Source organism: Pelodiscus sinensis, chromosome 9 (assembly GCF_052426305.1).
Source record: "Pelodiscus sinensis isolate ZL-2025 chromosome 9, ASM5242630v1, whole genome shotgun sequence".
Taxonomy (NCBI): Eukaryota; Metazoa; Chordata; order Testudines; family Trionychidae; genus Pelodiscus; species Pelodiscus sinensis.
This window is the reverse complement of record NC_143060.1, coordinates 32,827,134-32,848,248: the sequence shown is the minus strand read 5'-3', so window position 1 is coordinate 32,848,248 and position 21,115 is coordinate 32,827,134. Positions and strand designations below refer to the sequence as shown.

Sequence of the window (21,115 nt, the reverse complement as noted above, 5' to 3'; positions counted from 1 at the left end):
GAACAAATGGTGAAAAATAATGTAGAATCAGTTTACTTTTAGTTGTCAAAGGTGATATTCCTAATCTAGGTAAGGAAACTTTTTAAGATGGTTTTTAATTTGACTGTCCCTTTTTAAATTCTGCATTATAATGTCTTGAACTGAAAATATATATGATCTGATATTTGCGTTGATAGAATGCCTGTGCATTCCATCTAACCATCTTATGTACAGTTGTTCTAACCCCTTTCAAATCATTTCCTTTTATTACATCATTTATTGAAAAGCTGAAGAATTTCCAGCTTTTCCAGTTGTTGCTCATTTGGGGTGTTTAAAGATGTGGAGTTACTTCAATAAAAAAACAAAGAAAAACCCACAAATTTTTTAATAGCCTCTAAAGGAATATAATATGCAAATTAAATTTATACAAGTACTATATGCTAGTTGCTACAGAAGTTCTTGATTTATTCAATAAAGGCAGATCACAAAGCTTTTGGAGGACCTGAAAAAAATACAAGATCATGGAAGAAATTCAAATGAAGAAATCTGTGGAAAGCTTACTTCTATCAGTTCAGAAAAGGCAAATATTCATCTTGAAAATGCAAAATTAAAGGTAGGCTGTTGTATCATTTCATTGTTCCTTGTAAGAATAATTCTAGATACCCTTTATTTTAAAATACACTAGATAATTAAATTTAATTCAAATTTTGTTAGCAATTTAAATTGTTAATATCTTGACGCCTTCTTCAATAAATTGGGCATTTATACAGTACTTTCCATCCAGGGAGCCCAAATAACTTTACCGGCATTAATGAGTTAAATATCACAACCCATCTCCCCCATGTATTATAATGCAGCATGCCCATTCTGAAGCTGGTGAGAATGATACATAGACAGATTAACATAGGAAATATGTGATAGAGGCAGGAATAGGTCTTTGAACTCCCAGTCCTGTACATAAGGGGAAAATGCATTATTTGCTGAATTCCCTTGGGGAGCACAAGGGCAGACGAGCTGTGCACTTTGCTCTTGCTCCCTGACAGGAAGTGAAAGAGCGAGTAGCCTGCCCCCCTTACACGCACACACACTCTCCCCTACCCAGAGCCCTTCCTCATTCCACCCTGCCCAGACCCCTTCCTTAAAGACCCTAGCAATACCAGGTAAATGTGCTAGTCATCTATACAATGACTTAACTAACAATGACCCTTTTAACTTTGGAACATTAGTATAACTTTGTTTAAACGTGGGAATTTGAGTTCACTTTTAATAGCTAATTTCAAATTAATTTAGAGAGGTTTCAAAGTTGCTTGGCATAATTTAATAAAATCTTTCCTGGTTTTGCTCCTAGCTATGCATCTGCTCTTTTTCTCTGGCTAATATTGATACCTTTATTGTGACCTTTTCCTGTAAACCAAAGCTTTACACACTGAAAAAACCATCACTGGGACTTGTTACTGGCCACCTTTCATCTTACTCCTCCAAAAATTATATTCACAATTATTATGTAATATGAAAAGATGCCAAATTCATATTACATCTGATCTACAAATACTACAGTCCAGTTTTTACAAGAAAGCTTCTTTACCATTCAAGTCATTTTATTGCTGCCTATATAGTTCAAATGGAGTCTTTTCCGTATGAAAGTCCCCAACAGTAAGTCTCAAAAGATCTAATTACAACAAGATTTATTAAGAGTGAAGAGAGATCAGCTCAGAATAAAATAAATAGCATACATAATATCCGGTGTATGTTTAGTTGCAATAAATGCTTAAAAAAACCTAAAGTGTCTAGAAGGTATTTTTTCCTTTTGTCCTTCTAGCCTTTCACGGTATGTCTGCCCTTGAAATTGTAACTTCAGGTGTGAGTCTTATGTCAAGGAGAAATACTCATGCTTGCTCTGCTCAAACTAAACCATGCTAAAGTTGAGTTCAGCCATGAGCAGTGGAGGGCCTAGCTGCCACAAGTATGTTCCCATCCAAGATCCCAGGCACATGTACATCCCTTTGCTTGTGCTGCCACAGCTACATTCTGTTGATAGGATGGTAGAGTGATTAAAACTAATGAAAGCATTTCTCCTGGAGTTGGGAATCGCACTCCTAGCTTGAAGTGTAGACATACATTGAAAATTACATTCTCTGGTTTCAAGTACCTCCCTGCTTCCCTTTCAGATCCCAGTACTTTAATGTTGAAAATGGTTACAGACTGTAAAGATGTTGCAAAATCCATCATCACATCAGACATGCCAGTCAAAATTATACAGGCAATTCAACAATATATTGTTTGATCAGCTATTATCTAGGGGAAGTATAGTAGTCTTTGCTCTCTGTATAGTGACAGTTATCCCCTAGAGTCTTTAGCATCCAACAGCCCTTCAAACTTGAAAAATATTTCCAAAATTTCCTTTTTTGAAATGATGCCTGTCAAATGCCTCTTTGATTTTGCCTGCATCTTAGTCAGCCAGACAATCAAGCTGGTTGAATTTTGGTTTTAAAATGACAAGGGTTACCATCTTTTATACAGTATTTCTACTCTGGCTCAAATTTGAACGAGAGTTGACAAATTTAAATCAGTTTGTCACAGTTACTTAACATGCACAATAAACTACAATTACCGGTATATACAATTAAATACCAATAGTTTAATTGCTAGTCAGATAATTGTGCTGATGTGCTTTGATTTCTTAATCTCTATTAGAGAAAAAAGTGTATTGTCTATAACAAGAATAACATTTTTATTCTCTGTATATTTTAATCTAGGCTTTACTTACTGCTTTGGAAGACAACACTGTTGCAACTGAAGCTGAACTCTTAGACCTACAAGAAGAAGTAAAGCAGCAGGAAAACCTTGCTGAGCAGTATAAAACTGAGGTGACTAATAGACCTGGAAGGGTTATGTATTAATTTCATATCTGTATGCAGCTTTGAAATAACAGTGAGGACCTCATTTGAGAGACAGGGTAGATGAGGTAATATTTTTTTATTGGATCATTTTGTCTTTGTGAAAGAGACACGTTTTTGAATGAGAGTGATCTTCCTCCAGTGTGGGACATCAGAACATTTAACAGTTCATAAGTAGTTATCACTTATTCTAAAGAATCATTCTAATATCCTGTTAACACCCATCTAGTTATAGGCAGGGCTGGACGGAGGCATGGGAAAGCTGGGCAGCTGCCCAGGGCGCCAACTGATGGGGGACGCCTAACGGCAGCTGTAAGGGGCGCGCGGCATCCCTTACAGCTGCCATCAGGTGCTGTGCACCCGGCTCTTGCAGCGCCGGCCCGCCCGCATCGCCGGCCAGTAATGCCCTTCCCCCCACAGCCGCGGCGCCCTACATGGCTTGGCACGCACGCCAGCAGCGACAGCCGGGCTGGACTAGGCCGCGCTTGTGCCGTGCACCCCGGGGACGGGCCCCAGGCTGCGCGCCAGTGACCGTAGCCAGGCCGTGCATGCGCCATGCGCCCCGGGAGCGGGCCTGCACACCCTAGGGGGACGGGTCTGCTCCCCACAGGCAGGCCTGCGCATGCACCATACGCCCGGGGGCGGCACCACATGCCCGTGCCCGGGGTGCCAGAATGCCTCGGGCTGGCCCTGGTCATAGAATAAAAAGGGTGGTTAGTGGGTTACAGATTATTGTCTTTAGTAAGATTATGATTTTTAGGTCTTGTCTGTGCTACCGAGTTTTGCCAGCAAAAGTTCTTTGAGTGCTTGCTCATGTCCATTCAGTGTAGGTGTGAGGACTAGCCACATGCACAGGTGCTGGAAGATTTTCCCTCAACAGTATTTGTAGGGGAATAGCTCTAGTGTCCCCTCGAGTGGTGCGCACATGCCACGCTATATAGGACACTGCCAGGCCCCCTCCTCCTTTAGTTCCTTCTTCCCATCAGTGATGGTGCTTGGAACTGTGTGCTCCAGCTTCAGCTGTAATCTTTATTTTAAATATCCTATTCAGTTGTAAATATGTTAGTCTGTGACTTTAAAAACAATGAGTAGTCCTGTGGCACCTTAAAGACTGACACATAAATAAATAAATAAATATAGTACCACACACTTTCATGGGCAAAACTCAGTTCTTCAGATGAGCTTGAGTGGACCGCATACTGAGTTACCATGTCCATCTGAGGAAGACAGCAGCTAAGCTTACGATGTGCAGCAATCTTCTTAACAAACTGGCAGATTCATCTTGGAGTGCTTGTACCCCAACCCTGCAGATGTCAGCTCTTGCTTTCTCCTTTTTGTTGGCTGAGTACTGAGCATCAATATGGAGTTGATCATCGCACACCAAACTAATGGATACACAGCTACATCCACTACGTGCATCATCTCTGCAACCCTGCGTCCAACTCTGCACCCTTGGCTCCCAGTTCAGAGCAATATTGCTTCTCCTCATATCAGATGAGAGGTTGTCACTGGCAAGTTACTGAAGAAACTATGAACCAGCCCAAGCATGCCACTGCACAATGACCTTTTTAAACTGCCAGCCGCACGCTTGCCATCATGTCTCCCATTATGGTTTCATCTGCCAGGCCAGGGTATTAGGGCGGAACACTCTGGTGAGAGCAATGGGTCTCTTGTTGCCAGCAGTCCCGCAATCTTCCTGTCTGGTTTTCACCTGCCATCCTCAGTTGTCCCTGTTGAACAGTTTCTTAAGCAGGCAAGGTCTGTGTGCAGCCAACCAATATCGCTGGGGCCTTCATGATAGCCCTGTTGTTCAGCTGTGGTGCAACACAGATGATGACACACGTTGATCAGTGTCTGCTGACTGGGTTCAGCGATGGTCTAGAAAAACTGCATTATGCCAGTGAAAATGCCATCGCTTGGCTATACACACCAAATCAATCATTTGACACCCACTGTTTTGAGAAAGAGGGGACTGGACAAATAACTACTCCCCAACAGCTGCAGTTCATTCTCCCAGATTGATGATGAGCCATTATAGTACCAGTTAATTTGGCATTTTATATTCCGAGTTGCCTTTCAAAATATTTGCTATGAAGAGGGGTCTGTCACATTGCAGCAAATCTGAAAAAAGAAAACATTAATACAAATATCATTTCCTTATACTTTTTTGATTACAGTTGTTCCAGAATAAGAATTTTCTCTCTTACAGCCCAGCTTCTCTACTTGTTTGCTGCTGCAGTGAAGCCATAATTTTGCTCTTTATAATAGGAGTATTTTTACAGTGGAAATGATTGATGTAATTTTGACTTCACTGCAAGGATGAGATAGAGGAAAGAGTGGAATACAAACTGGGAAATTCCTTGTTCAAGCGCAAATATTTTTGATAAATAACAGAAGTTGAGGGCATGGAAAAGCTGTGAAACATATGTAGGGAGAATGAGACTTTTAAGTATTCTGCAGCGTAAAAAGCACTTTTTAACTGAAATAAAATACCTCTTTGTTTAAAATATGACAGACATTTGAAACAGTATAGCAATTATTTCACAGTCAGAATTTTCCAGACTGCAATAAAATATCATCACACCATATCTAAATTGTGGTAAATTAATGTTGAATATTTTATATCCACAAGAAATAGAAATTCAGTTGTTGCTGTCTAAATAAAAGGATGTACAATGTGATCATTTTAAAGGTAGTGGTTTATTGACTTCAGCAGGAGATTCTGAGTACTCTGCACTTCCGAAAAAACACACCTCATATTTACATGCCAAAATATGTACTTAGAGGGCTAAATTTAGGCACACAATTTTGAAAATGTTGGCATTGGCCATCTAGAATCATCTCAACAGCACTGAAATCAATAGGAGCCTGACCAGTGACATGAGTTGCTTCAAGCCCTTAATGAATACAGGCAACATGAATTACAAAAAGGATAAATTTGATCCTATCTATCATGAAGTGATAAGAATTTTTGAAATTTGGAGACATGGAAGTATGATCTTTTGAAATGGGTAGATTATTCATATTTATATTTTTAAGTTTTTGCATAAGGCCTTTGGTCTTAACAAAGCTATTGATGAAATACAAGATATGAGTGTTCATAAATCATATTTATTAACCACTGACTGTCATTTATTTAGTGCATGAAATAAAATAATGTCTGGGTAAATAGAAGTGAATTCTTTCGAAGTTTGTGGAGAGGGAGGTTCATGATAAGTACTGAGGTTTTTAATTAAAGTCTATGTGTGTCTTAACATACATATGTTAGTGATAGTTGAGCTTTGTTAGGTGATTTTTAATTGCGGGACAGCAGAGTTTGCCTCTGAAAAAGATTACTGCAGTACTTCAATTCATACTTAGGAATAGGGATGTAAAATCCCGTGTAACTGGTTAACCCATTAGCCAATTAAGGGGGTAGCTCTAGCCAGGCTGGGCTACAATATCCACCCACTCCTTTCCCCCCTGCTGTGGCTGGGGTGGAGTGGCCAACGGATGCAAGCCCCCGGGGCTTGACATGCCTGGGCCTGCCATGGACAGGGGCTGCTCTGAGTGTCTGGAGCAGTCCCTGTCCATAGTGGCCCCTGCAGGGTTGGAGCAGTGCCCTGCCCATGGTAGGTGAGGAACTGCTCCAACTCTCACCAGTTAACCAGAACGGGTAAGTTAACCTTTCACATCCCTACTTAAGGGCCTCATCTGAAAAGTAATTTGGTCTTGCTTGAGTCCCAGAAGACCACATTTGCCTGACTTCATCAGGTTGACCTTGTGCCTCAGTGCAATGAAAGAAAATTGCAATTGTTGAAGTTGGGATGTAATGCAAAGGTGTTCAGGTGAATAAGTCTTATGGTAGTCCATCAGTGTGGAATCACCGTTTCAGCCGCTGCAAGGATGTAAGTTTTGGGGCAACAAAAAAACAGAATTGGCTTTCTCTATCTCTTTGAGTACAGTACATGACTTGGAATAGGAAGCAATCTCTACAAGTGCTCAGCAGTCTGGATGGTATTCTGTGTTTCTACAGCCTACTCAATTATGAAGGCAGTGATGACTAAGGATAGAGAAAAATGAGTGAGTGCAGGTAATGACAAAATACCCTTCAGAGGAAAAAAGATGGTATTTTAAAATGAAAGGCTGTTGCTTCTCATTAATGCTTCTAGCTTTAAGGAATGATGAAATAGCATTTTCAGATACATGTAAATATATTGTGTCCTAGGTACAAAAATTACAAACAGAAGCAGAAGAACTGAAAACCAGATATGAAAAAGTGTTAAATGAGAACAAATTAATAACAGAAGCCAAAGATTTAGAGATCAGTGAGGTAAGTAGTCCACTTAAATGATATAACATAGTTTCATGCTATTTTGTAGAAAAGGGACCTCAGACTGACCTGGGAACCACTTGCTAATGATTGTATGGTGCTGGTTTTCTTGTTTTCCAGGTCCTAAATTACTTTAAAAAATGCTGAAAGTACATTAAATACTTGACTGATGTTACTTTTTCTTGTAAGCAATTTCTATAATCACCACAGAGTGAGAATTACAGAACAGGAGAGGAAGTCATTCCCTAGACAGCTGGTGGGCTCCAGAACATATTCTCAGTTATGGTGTGGGTCACATTATAACAGTTTATGAACCCATCATAGAATGTTCAGATTGACTGATTTGTTGTTTTTTTAAAAATACTGATCAGTGGCTTAGTTTGTACTCACCCACAAGAAAATCTGTGGAAGCTGGCTGGAGAAGAAGGAAATTACTGTAAAGTTTGCTTTGCCAAGCATCCTACAAATTCTTCCTTGTGAGGTGTAACAGCATTCCCAACTAAGCTGATATTATGGTTGTTCCACATAGATCTCTGGTATTTCCTGGACCCCTCTGCACAGAGGCATTGCTTCTTTACTCTGCATCCTGTGACTCTCCCTTGGTTCACTGTTAGCCATGCTAAGTAGCAGAAGGTAGAGCTCTTCTGCACTTCAGCTTCTGAATTAGTAAAATTGGGATAATCCTATACTGGATTAACTGTAACTACATACATTTGTGGATTTCTTTCATGGTAAATATTGTCGTGTCCCCCCATCCCTTTTTTTTTTAACTGAGGCCCAAATAGGTGTTGGTTCAACTGTAGGGCACCATGGTTTTGAGTATTAGGCCTGTGCCTCATAGTAAGAATTACTAAGTTTTCATTCTGTTTCTGACACTCCCCTGCTATGTTACCACAGACTGTTCCAAGCTTCATCTGTAAAATGAGGATATGGTATTTGCTCATCTAAGACTTAAACAGTGTTTGTCAAGTGTTCTATGTAGATGTTGGGACTGAGGAGGGCACTTGCCACTGACTTCTCAAAGTTACACTATTACCTGCTGTTCAGCTTGTCCCATTAAAAAGCTTGAAGAGCTTTCATATACCTCTCTGAGAAAAAATATTCTGTTGCACAGTGTCCCAATGTATAAGCATTTTAGGACTACAAAACACATACAATAAGTTGTTGGAAAATTTCACATTACTTCACATTTCTACATTATAATAGCCCCTGTCGGCAAGGGGGGACCAGCTTCCCACTGGGACTCCTGTGGACAGGGGCTGCTTTGCAGCAGCATGCTCTATGCCCCCCTGCTGCCTCTAATAGAGGCAGCAGGGGACAAGTGGCACTCCGGAGATGGTGCTGGGGGAGAACCAGCTTTTAAGCCAGCTACTCTCAGCACCATCTCCTGTCTCAACTTCCCCACACCGCCGCTGCCTTTCATAGAGGTGGGGGGTGGGAGGGCAGCACAGAGAGCGCAGGGTGAACGGAGACTGCTTGAGTCCCCGCTTGCCCCATGGTCCCTGCAGCACTTCTGCTTTTAAAATGTACAAGAGCCCTCTGGGCTCTAGTACATTTCAAAAACAGAGGTGTCCACAGTGGGAATAGTGCAAGCAGGACTGAAACAATCCCCACTTATGCTGTTTCCCTGCTGTGCCTCTAGCTCCCCTGCCCCCCACGGAGATGATGCTGGAGAGCACTGGCTCTTGCTCCCCCACCCCACTTATTGCCTCTCTCTGATATAGGCAGTGGGGGAGGGAGGAGTGGGGAAGCAATTAGTTGAGTCACTACTTAACTATCTGAAAAACTTTTGCTTATCGGATAGTCGACTAGTAGCTAAGATCCCTAATTTTTAGATGTATTATGTATGTAACCATGTGGAAAGCTTTTGAAGATGTTAACAAATTATGCTTTTGCATCTACCTGTTTTCCACTAATGCTACTGTGCAGGTGAGAAGTCAGATGCAGGCTCACTTGAAGGAGTTAGAGCATGTTCGTGACTTACAGAAAGCAGCTGAAGAGAGACTGCAGGAGTATCAGGAAAACATGTTGTCCTATAGAAGGAGCTATGCAGACAAATCCAAAACCATTAGGGAGCTACAGGTTCAGGTGCTTAGAGCATAACCATTTAATAGTAAAGTATCTAAACTATGTGGAAGAAAGTCTGGGGAGTAGTTTTGCCATCTGAGAGAACCCATGTCATTGTTCTCTTTTCCATATACTTGCTTAATAGAACAAAAGTTCATTGTGCAGAGATTGTGAAGCTCTTTGTGGTATGTTGTGTTTGTATTTTTCTGTATTGTTAGATGTAGATTGTAGCATCACTATATAAATGAAAATTCTTATTTTTGTGTTTAGATTGTAGAGTTTTCTGATTTTAAAAAACCCTCTTCTCTTTTGAATAATTAGTTATGTTAAATGTGAATCCCCATTTGAATCCCAGAAAGTTTTCCTTATTAGTATAGTATGCAGTTCTAAAAGACAGTTAAATGTAATCGACATTACTCCATCTCTAGATCTTTTAATTTAATTTAATGAAAAAACTGTAAGGCCTAATTTATAAGATAAGCAATATTTTTTCAGGAAAATACTATAAATCAAAAAAATCAAAGCAGTAAATTATATTCTTTCTGTTCTACAAGTTGCATTATATTTTACACATAAATGTACAAAAAAGCACACTTCAGACTTCTAAAACAAATTATTTCAAGTCATTTTTAGATTTTTTTAATTCATAGTTTGTAATATTTCTTAAGGGCCTGAAAATGTGTTTCTTCCTATTTTTATCTACGTTTAATTTTTTGAAAAAATTTTTTCTCCACGTTCAGAATCAAGTTACATCTTTTTTTTTTAAAATACTTAAACATGTGTGACAGACCACATACCTTTTTTGTGGCCTACAGTAATCTGTGACAGCAGGACACTGGGAAGTGTTTGAATTAAGGGGGAAAAACCACAAAGGGTCTTTAATATTTACTGACAGGTAAATGGTGACAAAAATTCCAGTGACGTCATTAGAAACAGGATGAGGTCCAATGTGTTGTTTGTATGATCTCTATAAAAATACAAGCTCTGGATTTTATGTTAAATTTCTTGGCAAGGTCATTTTTATAGATATAAAACAAGATTTTGCTCTCACTTTAAACCTAAGGCCTCAGTTGAGGAAAACATTTAATCGTGCTTAATTTTACCTAAGTTCCATTAATTTAATTTAATTTAATTTAATAGAGAATTAAGTATGTGTTTAAAATTAAGCTAATGCTTGCATGTTTCCTGGAAAGGGAGACTGTCCTGAATTAAGGCTTAAATGCAGTGGAACTCTGTTAGTCATGTTTCTCAAGGGATTTACTCTGTACCTGAGATCAGATCTGATCACTAATTTGTCAACAAGACATTTACATTCAGATAATCAGTATTTTTCTTGTATTATATCTAGTCTAGCATATATGTTTGAAAAGTGTATTGTTCTTTTCAAAATAAATGCTGTACTGAAATAAGTTGAAGGGGTATAAGCCAGCCCTAAGTTCGTGCCTTAATAAATCTCTAAGGGTATGTCTACACTTGCCCCCTAGTTCAAACTAGGGAGGCAAATGAAGCATACCGAAGTTGCTAATGAAGCGCGGGGTTTAAATACCCATGCCACGGTGATGAAGTAGGCCCACTGATTTTAATAAGACAGCTTGCATAAGGCAACCTTGATTTGGCTTCTATGTCATGTGAAAATCATTAAATAGAATGGAATCATCATTTTCACAGATTGACAACAACAACAGGTTCTTAAGAAAAAATTCGTTGGAAGATGAAAAGTATAACATTGAGAAGAAATATGAATATCTTAAAAGGTAAATGTGATAACTGACTACTACTCACTCAACTTTACATTTTTCTCCATCAAATTTCATATGTGTATATGTTTTGCTTATAGACAGTTAGAAAAGATGGATGTACAAAATCAAGAACTTGCACATCAATTGGCAAACCAAGAGGAAAGTCTTCAGCACACTGAATTGCAACTTAAAGAGAAATTAGCAGAATATGATGCTTTAGCCAGACAATTGGAGGCTGCTTTGGAAGAAGGCAGAAAAAAGGTATATATGGTCCAGTGTGTCTAAATATGATTGAAGTTTTTCCCATTTTCAAATAAAAATTTGGAAAAGAACAAAAGATTTGAGGAAATGTGATGGCTAGGACATATCAAAAAATGGATACGGTATTCTATATATAGGGGGCAGTATGGAAAAATAGATCAGAGAGAGCTTTGCCTGAATAAATTCAAAGAACTTGGAATTTTCTGGCCCTATAGAAGTTGATGGCAATCCTCCTATTGACTTCAGTGGTGCTGGGATTTTGTCCTTCATCTTTACACAAAGGAATTCTTTCCTTCAAACCACATGAAAAGCTTCAGCTGCCCAGTAATTTCAACGGGCAAATGTAAAAGAGTTTCTGATCAAAAGCTTCAGCTTGTCTTTTTTCATTTGCATTTCCTTTTTCAATAGGCAGCCCACAAGGACTTGGATACAGAGGCTTTCTAATTTCAGAAGAGGGCTTTCCACACTCAGAATTTACAAGCTTTTGTGTAGAGTCTTGAACATGAAGAATAGATTTCAACCAAATAGGCAATGTGTAGGAACTTAGATCACAAGTACCTATTACAGAACAATCAGAAAATATTTATATGAAGTAATAATTAAATTATATTAATTAAATGAACTAGAAGCAAAATGGACTGTACAATTATATGATTGTTTTCACATTCTAGTAATATTGACCGATTTTTAATAAGTCTCAGTTCAGGACATTTACAGATGAGTCATCAGACTTTTTTTCCCACCATTAATCAATCCTACAGCATTTTCTAGTGATATAACTTGCTGCATTTGAAATCAGATTGTATCCTAGGTGTGATCAAGATACTTAGTGGGGAACAGAGAGAGGATTATAGCAGGCAAATATGAAAGACATAACCCACGGTAGCATAAAATATTTTAAAATAATTATTTGGGGTTTTGATCTTCTAATGCAGATGTATTTGTAATTATATAAATTTTCATTCTTTGTTACTATTTCAGGAGTCTGAAGAGGTGGAAAAAATGTCATCCAAAGAGAGAGCTCTTCAGACAAAAATATTGGCTCTTGAAACTGAATTAAGAGAGAGACGAGAAGAGCGAAAGCGACTTGTCTCCAAATTAAATAATGTGAGTATCTGTCACTTTACTGATACTGATTATAAACTACTTAGGGTACGTCTAGACTACATGCCTCTGTCGATGGAGGCATGTGGATTAGAATACCCAGCATAGGAAAATGAAGCGGCGATTTAAATAATGAGGCATACCTGGGAGGTCGACAAATGCCTTTGATGTCAACCACGGAGCCTCCAGACTACTGCGCTGAGCCGACAAACAGCTGATCGGCTCAGCGCGGAAGGCATTTAAATTTAAATGAAGCTGCGATTATTAAAATTGCCACTTCATTTTCCTAAACCTGGTAGTCTAATCTACATGCCTCTGTCGCCAGAGGCATGTAGTTTAGACATACCCTTAGTTATTTTAATCACTACAGACAGTAAATAGATTAATATATTTTTTAATGAATTTGTACATAATTTTGGATCACAGAGTCAGTTAGCTTAGTTCTGTTAGCCTAAAGCTATCTAAAAGACTATATTTTGTGCAGAATTATAGATGGAAGGTTAGGAAAAAATCTCCAGGATACCTAATCCATCTTTCTACGGTAGTGCAGGATTGTTTACTGTACTGAGACCCACTTATTAAGTCCAAATTGCCTCGAGGGCTGCTGCTTATTTTAAAGGCTCATGCAGACACAACCAAATGGGCAGCAGGTCCATAGCCAGTTAATGAAGTGGATTAATGTTCTTCTGAGCTGATAAAAGAAACTGATGCCAACATTTTAAAACATGGGTGCTTAAAGTTAGGCTCCCATAGCCATATTCAGGAATCTAAATTAAGTGCCCTGATTTTCAAAGGTTTTTAAGCACTTGCAGTTCTTAGATTTGGCCCATTAGTAATTACCTTCTTAAATTAGCACCCTGATGATTGTGGGCTTGTATTTTTGATACATCTTTCCAATTTGTTATTTTTCCCTGAGAAACTATTATAAAGAAGTCTAGCAGTGTGTGACCGTACAAACTGTTAAAACTGTCAGCTGTGTGGGAGTCTATATAATTTGTAAAAGAGTGAAGTAACTTCACTGTAGGGTTTTCATTAACAACTGTCCCTCTACATCAGCCTACCACTATATTTTAACAGTTTTCATGAGCATATAGGTTGCACAACAGCTTTTACTGTTTTACTCCAAGGTAGAAGTCCCAGATTCCACTTTTAGGTTGTAATTCTGAAAAAGCTGCATATTTTATTTGTCAGTAAATAAATGTGCAGTTTCCGGCATGGCAGGGGGAGGGTCTACTGTCTGCATGGAGGTAGGAGATCAATCTGCAGCCTTTCCCCCATTTAGACAGGGACTTGGTGGTGAGGCTGCACTGGACCCTGACACAGGGATTTGTCCCAGAAACTGCAGGACCCATCCCTCTCCACACCAGGTGCATCAAGATAGCAAGCAAGAAAAGTCAGTGTGTGTGACACACACATGCACAGACCTGGCTCCCATCCAAATGCGAGGCTATCAGGCTCAACCTGGAAAGATATAAGTGGGAGTGGATGAAGGTGTGGGGTGAAGAGGGTTCTGTGTGGAGCAGTTTGGGTGCAATGGCGCAGTGTAGGTATCTGGCTGTGTGGGAGGAGGGAAGATCTGGATGTACAGGATTTTATTGGGTGAAGGGTTCTGGGTACAGAGGGAATCAGACTTTGCAATGGGGATTCAAGTGAAGATGGGTGGGGCTCAGTGGGGGGGAGCATTTGGCAGAGAGCCTGCGGGAGGGCAGCCTTTGAAGGGAGTCCAGGTACTGAGGTAGTGGGACTTGTTTTGGTGGAGGTCCAGGTGCAGAAGGGTGGGGCTTCTCAAGGTGGGGTTGGAGTGTGGGGGTCTCTGTGAGGGGGAAGGAGTCTGCAGGGGTATGAGGAGGGGCTTGGAAGGAGGGGCTAGTGGAGAAGGAATGGAACTTGGCAAGAGGATCTGAGTATAAGGAGGCCTGGATGCACAGTGATTGGTTGGATGGGGGATCAGCTCCCTATACAGTCACCCCTCCTCCCTGTGGCTGCAGGAAATTGGGATATGGAGCTTTCTGGACCTGAGGGAGGTTCCTGTTTTGACCCAGACCTGGTTACTTGTGCAGGGAGAAAAAGCAAGTCCAGTCCTTGCCCATTCAGGACTAGCAGCTGAGACCAGCTCTAGTAGGAGCCAGTGGCCGGTATGTCTCCAAACACCCCTTCCCTGTGGTGATTTACCTTTCCGCCAGCTGCTCTAGGTGTCTGAAATGACATGCCTGTGCTACAGGAGAGCACAGCTTCCATCTCAGAAGCCATTTTCCTGTTACTCTTTAGGTAACAGGTCTGGCATTCTGCACCTCACTTCATGTCAAACCATTCAGTCCAGCAATTCCTAGACTGGATCTCTGGGCTGCATCCCCTTTTTACCAAGCATAGTAATGACACAGGCCCAGCTCAGGTTTATTTACCTATAAGAGGTTTTCTTCAGAGCCCTGTGGCACTGTAACTTTGCAGTGACACTACAAAGTATCTTCCAAATGCATTTTGTATTTTTTAAAAACAAAAATAAAACACCTAGAATGCAGTGTAGAAATAATAGCATACCTCAGTACATGAGTCTTACTTACAATGAATGGTTTAATAGACCTACTTCTCCATAAAAAGAAATCCATGATAACTAAGGCTGAATGTATGTCATGGAAGTCATAAATGTCATCGATTCTGTGAGTTTGTGACTTCTGCATCAGCCAATATGGCTGACCTTGGGACTGACTAAGCAGCTAGTGCTAGAACCAGCTGCTCAGGCAGCCCCAGGACAGCCACACCAGCTACTGGTGAAGCAGCCCTGCAGCCAGCTGCTCAGGCAAACCCACACCAAATGCAGCTGGAGCAGTCCTGCAGCAGTCATACGAGCTGCTGCTCAAGTGACCCCAGGCTGCTGGCCCCAGGGTCAGCAAGGTACCGTCTGAGCAACGGCCCATGGTAGCTGACCCCAGGAATTGCTGAAGCACCGGTCCTCATAAGGTAGATGGAGCTGCCACTGGCCTAACAAACAGCCCTAGCAGTGACTGGTTGGGCTGGCCCCAGGAGCCTTCCAGAGCAGCAGCACCCCAGGGCCCCCCAGCTAAGATTTAGTAAGGGATATTTACAGTAAAGGTCATAGACAGGTCACCGGCTGTGAATTTTGATTATTGCCTGTGACCTATTCATGACTTTTTACTAAAAATACCCATGACTAAATCATAATCTTAATCATAACCAGCTTATGGAGGCATGCACATTATTCATACAATGTACAGTAGAACTCCATTTATCAAAGCCTCCTTTATCTGGCTCTCCATGTTAACTGAACTGGGCAGTGTGGTTTGAGCTAGAACCCCCGCCTCTTTTGGGGCTAACAGCCAGAGCCCCACCTATTCTCCTGATTATTCAATTTGGCCCTGGTTCCAGTTAGATCTGATAATCGGGATTCCCTGTTTGCCACATCTTAAACTCTTAGAATACTGGCTTTTTTCCTAACTGTGTTGTCTCTGTGATACTTTTGTTTTTTCCTTTGTATATAAAATCTGTTTATTATGCTAGAAAATGACTCCTCTGTCCCTTATTCTTTTAGCAATACGTTTTTTATTATTTTTATTTCTCTAGAATATGGGAATGCTTAACATTTCAAATAACTTTGTTGTTTAATTTTCCTTTGTTTATGGGCTTTTGTCCAGAAAAAAAAATTGTATGAAGCAATGCATAGTTTTCCTATTGCTTTATATTTTTGTTCCCATTTACTTTGTGTTATCTTGTTGTGTATCCTTCCTGCCCTCGGTATTCAGTACATGGTTCAAATAACTATACCAGGCATTGGTCAGGTTAGCCAATGAAGTTAATGTCACTGAGGAAGAATTGAGAGCTATATTGACTCCTTTGCCTGGAGTGGATAGAGTAGGTGAAATCTGACAGTATCAGTCTTGGAATGGGATCATACTGCTCCTCTCTGATCCCTTCTACAGGAGTCAAAGATCTACAGCTGGGAAGGGGGCATGATTTATAGGGGCAGCTGCAGAAGTTGCATCAGACATCCTGAAAATATATAGGATTTTGGCAAGAAATTAATGCTGAATCGGCAAACGTTCAGGCTTTATCACCAAGGGTGCTGTACACTTCCAACACACTCAACTCAGATCTCCAGCTTTTACAACGGGAATTTCTGAGGGATAGAGAAAAGATGGAGCAATGTCATTTTATGTCCCAGAGGGTAGGATCTGCTGGACTCTAGTCTCTTTACCTACTGAAATGAAAGGGTCATGCAGCTCTCTGTCTTTACTCAGGAAAAACAAGCATTCAGCTTCCTAGTGCCTGGCTTGATTACTTTGTGCTGTGTAACATATGTCCTTATTAGAAACAGAAGGCGCTTATATCTTGTAATATTGGATCTTAATTTACCCATGTTCCCATTCTGCAGTTTGGAATCCTTATTTGTGGAAGAGTCCTGGGGGCACTTTCCTGTGGGAAGACCGTGGCAACAATGTTGGAACCATACTGCCAAAGGTTCTGAAGGGCATGGGATATTTATACAGCCAAGTGCGAAGGCACAGGGTTATGCCTGTGCCACTTTGAGGCTGGAAAAGAGCGTAGTCCCCCACATTAGTGAAATAATTCCAGGGGAACCTCCTGACTGAGAAAAGGTATCACTCCCCAGCATAGGGCAAGCATCCACTTTGGGAGAGGATCACAGATTTCAGCCCCCTACCTGAGGATTAACAAGGAAGATAAGAGTTTCCTTTGCTACTGCTTCAAATGAGGATATTTAGGATAGGAATGTTAAATATTGGGTAATTGAATAGTCGATTAACCTCATGAATTCTTATAGGTTATTTGACTATTCTGTAGTCTCCAGGGGTGGGGCCGGCAGCCAGTGCGCTCCAGCCCCACTCCCAAGGAGCACCCTGCTATCCTGCGCTGCTGCCTCTGTATCAAAGGCAGCAGCGTGGGGTACCAGGTGGGAGCTGGTCCTCAAGGGAAGCCAGTTTAAAAACTAGCTCCCCTCATGGACTGGATGCCTGTCACACTGCACTGCTGCCTCTGATACAGAGGCAGCAGTATGGGGTGGCAGCAGCCCCTCTCTAGGGGGGAGAATGCAATCTGAGCTCCCCGATCTGGTGCAAGCCAGAACTGAACCAGGCTAACTGCCCACCTGGCTCCTAATTCACATTAAATGCAAAGCCGCAGCAAGGGTAGGTCCCGGACCCGGTGCAATCCAGAACTGAACCAGGCTGCTGGCCAAGCTGCTAAAAAAATGTATTGTTTGCCTTTTGCTTATTGGTTAATTGACTAGACTGTTACTTCCCTAATTCAGGAGCTCTGAATTTTTACAATTTTTACAATTTCCAACATTATCAGCATTCAGCCTTCCTCCTCTACACTCCACTCTTCTCCAGCATTTCTGTTTTGGCCAGGGTGTTCTTGTCCCCTTTTTTAATTTTGAAAGGTACCTCTGAAAATCTATCCATGAGACATGCTTGTTCATTTTGTGTGCCTGATTCTGCTTCGGCTGAAACCAGTGAGAGTTCTGACATTCAGGTCAATGGGAACATAGGCCTCAAAAGTATTAATTTATTACAACTCACTTAGCTTTATAGAATAATTTGAGTCAGACTTTTCAATGCATGTTATTTTCTCTTGCAACTTGACTTCCATCTCTCCCACCTGGGGCTGAAAGTTTCTAGATAAGAACTACAAGTCATTGCTATTATTTTTCAGCAAAATCTCTCCAAAACTGTTGTAACTGTAGGTATGTAGTCTACTTTTCAGTGGTTTCCATTCTAGAAGTATTTTAGGCTGCCAGTTTAAAATAAATATAAAAGGAGAATTATTTATGCTTGAGGGGAGACTTATTCTGAACAAACACAAGACATGTACATTGTTCACCTTCTGCGGTTATGTATTCATAAAACTGGGAATACTTTATGGAAATCAAAAATAAAATTCATATTGTTCCATGATGCTGGAAATGGAAGGGCTCAAGAAGGTAATTTTTTAATGTTCACTTTAACCTGATTTGTCGTATAATGTTAGAATTAAATCTGCATGGTTTATTTTAAGAGACACACATCGGAAATCTCACTGATAGGCATAAAAGGAAAGCCAAAAAATGAGTGTTTATGTAATACATTATCTGTGACTTACCATGTACAGATGTAATAAACAAGTAAATAGTGTTGTTTTTCCACAGATGATGTAAGCAACAAAAATCAGGCTATATTAAAGATTGGTAACAGATGTATTAATTTTTTTAAAAAAGCACATGATTTTTGAGTGTGTATTGGAAGTACCGTGCCACAATCTTTAACAATGGAAATGCAAAAGTTAAACCATTTCTGTGTAAAAGATATCCCAGGACTCATGCCCTCTTTTTGAAGAGTATGAAGTTATTTAAGCAGATCAGTTTAGGCTCAGGAGACATAGTGAATAGGTTTCAGATTTTAGAGTCATTTTGAGAGTCTTGTGTTTTTGCGGAGCTGATTAAATTTTAGGGAATAATGAACAGGGTTATAATGTTTGAGTACTAGTCGCCTTGTATTTTTATTTTATATTTTATTTCTAACTTACATACTCTCTTTTCCTCTTTTTTTTTAGAGTGAGAAACAACAGCAAGTATGTTTGAAAGAATTAGAGCACAATCTACAAAAATCAGAAAACCAGACCCACAGTATCCAGAATTATGTACAATTTTTGAAAAACTCTTATGTAACAATGTTTGGCTGATTTCTTTTATTTAGAATACTTCAAATAATAAGGGTAGAGTCTTATGAAATGCTGAGTGTCCTTAACATTCAGAGAAGTCAGTCGAAGTTGAACACACTTTACTGGATTGGATCCTACGTTGTTAGGGCCTGCTAGGGAATCTCTTGTTCCAAGTTTCTCAGAATTGAGTCTTACCTTGATGTATATGTACTGATCGTGTTCTGAATGTTTACATGGCAGAACTAATCTGAACAACAGTGAAAGGAAAAACTGCACATCTCCTCAATGAAAGATGTGTTACTATTATTCACTGTACTTATGTTGCTGTAGAGATCCTAGCTAGATTAAATTTGCGCTTCAGCTACCATGATAGTAATAGAAATACTGTTCTTAATATTTTGTAAATATGTAATACATAACTGAAAGAAAGTCCATGAAAATTACTATATGAAAACTAAGTGTGGTGACATGCTTCCCGAGAATGGCCCCAGTTCAACAAAGTATTTAAGAATATCACTCATTTTAAGCAAATGTGTAGTTCATTTTAAGTCAGTGGGGTTGCTTATGTCTAAAACAAGCCACATGCCTAAGTACCTAGCTGAACTGGGCCCAGTTGGTTTTCTATAACAAAATAAACTGGGCCTAGTTGATTTTCTATAGCAATACTTACCGAAGTGTAATATGATTTTTAAAGGATAACAGGTTCAGATAACATATTAAAATCTCAATATATGAATTGTAAACATTAAATATTCTATAAATGTTCTCTTTATAGATACAAAATACAATTGAAGTTACTTATTTTGTTTTATAAGCATGTTATAACTATTCTTTTGCCAATTTATAAAACTACTAGCAATTAAACATTGATTGGTGCATCACTGTTTTCTTTTTTCTTTGCTATTAGGCATCCGTGCCAACAAGCTAATGGTATATACGGTATTATGCTGCTCATGTACATGCTACACTTTACTTAAATTTCCTTATATATATTTCATTATTGTGTCACAAGCACAGTACTTTCCATTACACTTTTTTGGTTGCCTGCATTAAAAAACTAACATTAAATTTTATTTTGATTAAGTTTAACATTTTCCCTTACCACTTCAGAATTTACCTGTTTAGTGATACTGAACAATAATGAATGAAGAAACATCAAGATATGAGCGGTAAAACCATCAATCCAGTGTAAGATTTACTTTTAAATCTAGGACAGACCAATCAAATACCATAAAAGTTACTTGAGTATGTGTAAGCTTATTAATTGATAAATTATTTAAAGAAATTCCAATAAATTGCTTTTAATCTATCCTCTGCTATCCAGGAAATTAGAAAAACCTGAATCTTTTGTCTTTACTGTAATGCAATAATCTTTCAGAAATAGGGCTTGAATTGGTTTGGACATTGCCTAACCTATCAGTTAGGTATCATTCTGAGTTCTCAACTAAAATGCCATGGTCTGCCAGAGAGCTCAGCAACCTTTAGATCAGCCACAGAATCAAATTTGTAATAGTTTTATTAGTGCAATCAGTAATACCACAAATTGCAACATAGCAAAGAAAACAGAAATGACACAAAGCACTTGCATGCTCTCATCATCTTTTCCAGGGAGATCCTATGGAGGTAAAATGTCATCCAAGGCATGGCAGGTTCCACGTAATCTCCTTGTGGTACACTAGCCAAGTATCAGCTTCTGTTGTGAGTTGTGCTAATACCTGCTGTACATCACGCAAAAGGAGTGGAAGCTTCAGCCTGTTCTTTGACCATACTTCCTAGTTATGCTCTCATCTCATGGGTAACTAGGCCTTCTACGTCAAGCATATTAATATATAACATCACCTGATCTCCATAGCATTCTTGCAGTTGAACATGTGCCAATATTTTTATTTTAAAATATCCAGAAACAATATAAACTGGTATGCTGCAGTTACCTGGCAGCAGTTTGGCTAAGCTTGCTTGTTACAGCACTCTATCTTGTGACAGGATTGTGACATTTTATCATATAGGTTCATATACTGGTAAGTTGCTGATGTCAAGTCTTTAGCTCTTAGATTTTAGTTAATTTTGCTAAGATAACATCCTATAGG

At 39.6% G+C, this 21,115-nt stretch overlaps 1 protein-coding gene across 12 annotated transcripts in view; it reads left to right on the top strand.

Moving 5' to 3' along the window:
* ODF2L (outer dense fiber of sperm tails 2 like) overlaps positions 1 to 19,898 on the top strand; it is a 54,372-nt gene extending 34,474 nt beyond the window's left edge. For 9 of the 12 annotated variants that reach the window (XM_075936398.2, XM_075936392.2, XM_089780492.1 and 6 more), the window contains 9 exons: positions 457 to 592; positions 2,736 to 2,846; positions 7,084 to 7,188; positions 9,118 to 9,276; positions 10,924 to 11,009; positions 11,093 to 11,255; positions 12,237 to 12,362; positions 14,420 to 14,494; positions 18,921 to 19,898. In XM_075936398.2, the coding sequence (XP_075792513.2) occupies positions 457 to 592; positions 2,736 to 2,846; positions 7,084 to 7,188; positions 9,118 to 9,276; positions 10,924 to 11,009; positions 11,093 to 11,255; positions 12,237 to 12,362; positions 14,420 to 14,494; positions 18,921 to 19,049 (1,090 nt within the window). In that variant the 3' untranslated portion in view covers positions 19,050 to 19,898. The remainder of the gene's footprint in view (positions 1 to 456; positions 593 to 2,735; positions 2,847 to 7,083; positions 7,189 to 9,117; positions 9,277 to 10,923; positions 11,010 to 11,092; positions 11,256 to 12,236; positions 12,363 to 14,419; positions 14,495 to 18,920) is intronic. The other 3 variants (XM_075936405.2, XM_075936402.2, XM_075936404.2) reach the window with 3 other exon arrangements.
* Positions 19,899 to 21,115: the final 1,217 nt, after the last annotated feature.